The 5,724-nt window shown below is 54.4% G+C and overlaps 1 protein-coding gene across 3 annotated transcripts in view; it reads left to right on the forward strand.

Moving 5' to 3' along the window:
• Pxn (paxillin) overlaps positions 1–5,724 on the forward strand; it is a 50,058-nt gene that overhangs the window by 34,486 nt on the left and 9,848 nt on the right. For all 3 annotated transcript variants that reach the window (XM_005344318.1, XM_005344319.1, XM_026786145.1), the window contains exons 2-5: positions 4,183–4,409; positions 4,687–4,796; positions 5,142–5,278; positions 5,374–5,575. In XM_005344318.1, the coding sequence (XP_005344375.1) occupies positions 4,183–4,409; positions 4,687–4,796; positions 5,142–5,278; positions 5,374–5,575 (676 nt within the window). The remainder of the gene's footprint in view (positions 1–4,182; positions 4,410–4,686; positions 4,797–5,141; positions 5,279–5,373; positions 5,576–5,724) is intronic.

The raw sequence follows: 5,724 nt of genomic DNA on the forward strand, positions 1-5,724 counted from the left end.
TGTGTGTGTGTGTGTGTGTGTGTGTGTGTGTGTGTGTGTGTGTGTGTGTGTGTGTGTGTGTGTAGGAGGGAGGAGGTGCTAGAGACTGAACCCTGGATTGCCAGACAAGAGTTCTGAGGTCTTTGCTACCAAGTTCTAAGGTGTTTGACAACCTAAGTCCTTGGGGTTCATGTAGTAGAGGAGAGAATTGACTCTCCGGAAGTTTTCTTCTGGCCTGCTCACCCACACCTAGGCATCTGAATGAGGGCTCTTCCTCCTCCATAAATGAATTTAAAAACAGAGGGGGGGGGCAGATTCTGCTACTGAGCTCTGTTTCTTAGTCCCACTGATTTTCTTTCATCCATTGTTGGGTGCTGTTTATCTGTTGATCAGCTTGAGTCCTCAGAGGATAGTCTGGTAGACACTCCTCTTGTTGGGGACTCGAGGGGACTCTGGGTACTGGCACCTATGCTTCTGCTGGCAAAGGATCTTGAGGGGCCCAGCTGTAGCATTTGCTGAGGAATGTGGTCAGAGCAGTCTGGTGAGCCCCTTGTTAGCTCCTCCTCAGGTAGGCTTTGGGCCAAGTTGTGCCTCCCTTGCCTTCATGTGAACCCCCTAAGGGCTGCAGGCCTGTATGTTTCTATCTTGGTTAGTTACCAGAGCCTAGAAGGGTCCTTCCTGCTTTAATTATTATCATTGTTTCATTGATGCCAGGCGGTGGTGGGGCATGCTTTAATCCCAGCACTCGGGAGGCAGAGGCAGGTGGATCCCTGTGAGTTTGAGGCTAGCCTGGTTTACAGAGTGAGTTCCAAGACAGGCTCCAAAGCTACTGAGAAACCCTGTCTCGAAAAACAAACAAACAAACAAAAACAAAACAAAGAAAAGATTGCTGTTAGTTTGTTTTGAGACAGGGCCTGGCTGCTGGCCTATGGTTGCAGCAGCCCTCCTGCCTCAGCCTGCCGAAGACCTCTTTGTCTTGGCCTAGCCACCTGTGCATGGCGTTAATCCAGCCGCCGTGGAACAGCCTCTTGACCTGAAGCTGCTGTTGCTTGAGCCAGGCATAGCTATAAAATAGAAAGGTGGGTACTTGTACCCTACATTTGCAGAGAGAGTAAAAGTGACTCGGTGTGTTCCTCTGCGCCCATGGAGCCCTTGAGCTTCATGCCACCCTTCAGTTGTACCTCCATATGTTCTGGTTTGCATGCCCAGGGTCTTGGCACGCAAGCCACTTTACATGCCAGCTGTGTGCCTGTAACTCAGCCTGCTTGTCTTGGTACTGAAACCTCTCACTGCAGCTGGGGACTCCCTAGTCTTTCCCCAGCTCAGCAAGAAAATTCTGTGGTTGCTTGAGGTTACGCGAGATGGCAGAAAGGTGATGGACCAATGGCTCCCTCTGGTGGTCAGCAGCAGATGGTCCACACCCTTACTCAAAGTGCATAGCACAGTGATTTTTGCCCCTGGTCAGCTGGGCACTTTGCACCCTGTCTACCTTCTCTTTGCCCTTCTGTACGCAGGGTTGCATGATCTTGCTCAGTGACCTCTTCTGTGGGCTCAAGCTTCAGGCCTTAGCAATGTGATGCTGAAGAACTTTGAGGCCTCTCTAGCTTGTGAGAAGGATGCAGGTAGTGGTGGGTCTGTTCTGATCTTTGTGTGTGAGGTGAAGGGGTTTCCAGTACCCCCTGTATATTTAGAGCTAGGCAAAGGTCGTCGCCAGGGCTGAAATCTGGGGGTAATTCCTGGCAGGTAGACATCTTGGCTGTGTTTACTCAATCCAGGGGAGGAGCTCGTTGAGCTCGGGGAGGGGACTTTAGCCTTTAACCAGTTTGCTGGTTATGGGAAATGCCAGCCTTTACAGTGGGAATCCATAGCCCCAGGGTTTGTGTTTTGGCTGCTTCCTATATTCCTATAGCAACTTGTGGGGAGCTTTGGGCCATAGGGACTCCAAGTCTAGTTAAGCCACCAGGCAGGACTAAGGGTGCCGAGAGGAGAGGAAGCCTTGTCAGAGCTTGTGCCTGTTTAAGTACTTGCTGAAGTTCCTCTCTCTCAGGTAAACAAACATTCGGAGGAAATTGGGAAATAGTGTGCTTTCTCCTTCACACACACACACGCACACACGAAAGAAAAACAAATGAAAAACATTCATGGAAGCTGCGTGTAGTGATGGAGGCAGGGAAATTGAGAGTTTGTGGCCACCTGGTTTATATGACAGGGCCGTGTCTCAGACCCCAAGGAGTGTAGTTCAGTGGTGGACATTGCTGTGCACAAGGCTCCAGCTTCTATCTCTAGTACCATAAAAACAGAATAGAAAAAAAAATGAAATCAAACTAGAATTCAGCCCATAAACCAATAGAGCCAGACAGCATCACACCATGGTGCAGGGCACGGGAACTTGGTGAGCGGGCAGTGAACCGCTGACTCACTGTCTAGCAGGGAAGGTTGTTGTCTTCCTTGGAGTGTTTGGAACTGGGGGGCAGTGGGGACCTCAGCTTGGTCCTCTATGGTAGTGTTGTTAAGGAGGATGGCAAGTTCCTGGCCCTGGTTGGTGTCCAGGACTGGCCACGGCTCTTGCCGTGTATTTGTGGCCTGCTCTATGGAGCCCTGCAGGGTTTCCCTGCAGGCTTAGTCCCTGGTGGAGGAAGAGGGGTTCCGCCTACTTTGGGTTGGGCCCAGAGGAAATGGACAGCAGGTGTCCTCTGGGATTGGCTTTAGACATTAGTTCCTTTTACGCCCTTACCTAGATACATATAGATTCCTGTAGTTCCGGTTTGTGGAAGGCAGGAAGTCAGAGCTCCTCCAGGGGACCTTGAGGGGGTGGGGCCACAGGAGCAGAATTTCTTCAGCCGGAGACTGGGACCCAGGGCCTTGACCTTGGACCTGCTTCTCACCCAGCCACACAACAGGAGCCAGGGGTAGGTGTGCCCACCTTAGCAATGGCAGTCAGGGCTGCTAGGCGAGGGCATGACCTCATAGGCCTCGCCAAGGGCTTTGCTTCCCTCTTCTCTGCTCTCTGCGAGGGAATGGGGTGGGGACAGGGTGGCCAGCAAGGGTCAGCGTGACCAGAGTGACAGCCCCTGGCTTGTAGGAAGTTGAGCTCCTTCGATTTGGTGTCGACTTGTCACCTTGTAATCATAGCAGCTCCTGCAGGCTTGGTGGCTGAGGCTTGTCATGTGATCCTGCCTTTTCCTGCTTTCTTACCTGGTGTAGGTACCTCTGGCTTCCAAGCCTACTCTCCTCAGCCTTTTAAGTCACCAGAGGGGGCAGTTGTGACCACGTGTGTTGATGTCTCGTGTGGTGCCTAGTCAGTGGTGATCAGTGTGGCCACTGCTCTTGATTGTCACTCACGAGGGCCTGAGAAGCCGAGAGTGAAAAAGTCAGTGAGCGGTGCAGGAAGGAGGGTGTGGCGTTTGGGACTGGACTCTACCCAGGCCGTGGCACTGTGGAGGGTCCCAAGACGGGAGGCACACGGTGGGAAGGCCAATACCTCCAACTCCTGCCTGCCCCTCTAGCTGTCCCTTCCTGTCAAGAGCCTGGGCCCCTTGTTGGCTACCACATGCCAACAGAGTAATGGCAGTTTGTCTTCGAGGGCTGACCCTGCCCCCTTAACCCTGCAGTTAAAAGCAGAGTCCTAGGGCCCTGGAGTTTCTAGGGCTGGGCTGATAGCCAGGTTTTGGCAGAAGCATTCAGCAGAGCAGTCTTGCCCCCAGCTTGTTTGAGAGGGTGGCAACTGCTGAACTGGCTTCATGCCAGCCCCACCCCCGCACCGGCACTTACCTTACTCATAGCCTGGGGCCTAGGGAGGAGCTTAGAGCAGAATTCTGCTCCCACCTGGAGGACAGGTGCTCCCTAGGGCCACTTCCTGTCTTCAGACTGAGGAAGCGAGGTTCTTAGAAGTTCAGAGAATGCTTGGCTCTCTCTACCCAGCCCCTCCCTGTGCTATGACATTGTGACTTTGGGCTCGTCCCGCCCGGTTCTCCCAGTCGCCCTGCGGAAGAGAGTTCCTGCAGACGTTTCTTGCTTACACCAGGCTGCAGCCTGGCCTTATCAGGAGGACTGCAGAGCCCAGCCCGCCCCTAACTCCTGTGGGAACCCCAGGTCACTTCTGTTGATGGCAGATGCCTGCCAGATAGGACCTCTTCAGGTTCAGGTTCCCAGGGACAGTGCCCAGCAGGGTCAGCTCTCACTGGTTGATGCTTCTCTTTGCAGACGCCCTGCTGGCAGACTTGGAATCTACCACCTCCCATATCTCCAAACGACCAGTGTTCTTGTCAGAGGAGCCCCCCTACTCATACCCAACTGGAAACCACACCTACCAGGAGATTGCAGTGCCACCTCCTGTCCCACCACCCCCATCTAGCGAGGCCCTCAATGGCACGATCCTTGACCCCTTAGACCAGTGGCAGCCTAGTGGTTCCCGATACACTCACCAGCAGGTAAGGTGGGGTCTGAGAAGCCCTCAGGGCTAAGGGGTAACAGGAACTGATCTGCTAAGAACATGGTGAGCCACTGGGGAGGACTGGGGTCCTGGGCTGTCCCAGCCATACTCTGCCCTTCCCACCCACCATGTGAAGGGCCAATGACCATGCATTAATCACCTGACTAGCTGTGGAAATTCCCTGGTGAGACAGGCTGTGAGCAGTCACTGCCTGGGGGTGGCCGGCTGCTCCTGTCTCCTGTTCCCCTCTTTCCTGAGTACTCTTTCTTCTGCAGCCTCCATCCCCGTCACCCGTGTACAGCTCCAGTGCTAAAACTTGTGGTGCCTCCAACCCTCAGGACGGCTCTCTGTGTTCCCGAGCAGGCGAGGAAGAGCACGTCTACAGGTACAGACCCAGCATCCCACATCAGCCCCACTTCTGGGCAACTCTAGGCCCACTGGTTTAACTGCAGAGGGCCCCAAGGCCCCGTGCCTGTCCACTGGCTCCCCTCTGCCCTGTCCCTGTGTCTCTGATAGGACCGGCTCCACTGTTGCAGCATCTGCAGTTGAGGAACTGAAGCAGTTTCCTTCCTCCTCCCTCCCCACATTCCTTCCCTACCCTCAGCCTTCTTACTGAGAAAGCTTTGTGACATTCCACACCCTGGGCCTCGAGAATCTGAGGCCTGCCACCTCGAGTGCCAGGCTCCTGGGCAGGCGGGCAAGCCTCACTTCTCTCTTCTGCTTCTCAAAGCTTCCCCAACAAGCAGAAGTCGGCAGAGCCTTCACCCACTGTGATGAGCTCCTCCCTGGGCAGCAACCTCTCGGAGCTGGACCGGCTGTTACTAGAGCTGAATGCCGTGCAGCATAATCCTCCAGGCTTCCCTGCAGGTATGAGTGGGTCTCTAGGCTACTTGGGGGCCTTTGGGTTCCTGGAGGACTGAGGAATGAGGAATGAGCAACCATTTTGTCTCCTTATCTCCGAGATGAGTCCAATTCGAGCCCCCCACTGCCTGGAGCCTTGAGCCCCCTTTATGGCTTCCCAGAGAATAACAGTTCTCTGGGAGGAAAAGCTGGGCCTCTGATGAAAGAGAAGCCAAAACGAAATGGAGGCCGGGGCCTGGAGGATGTTCGGCCCAGTGTGGAGAGCCTATTGGATGAACTGGAGAGTTCTGTGCCCAGCCCTGTGTGAGTATCCACCGAGCTCTTCCCAGGCTGGGGAAACTCTTGAAAATCTTAACCAGAAGCCGGGCGGTGGTGGCGCACGCCTTTAATCCCAGCACTTGGGAGGCAGAGGCAGGCGGATCTCTGTGAGTTCGAGACCAGCCTGGTCTACA

Source organism: Microtus ochrogaster, chromosome 2 (assembly GCF_000317375.1).
Source record: "Microtus ochrogaster isolate Prairie Vole_2 chromosome 2, MicOch1.0, whole genome shotgun sequence".
NCBI classification, from domain to species: Eukaryota; Metazoa; Chordata; class Mammalia; order Rodentia; family Cricetidae; genus Microtus; species Microtus ochrogaster.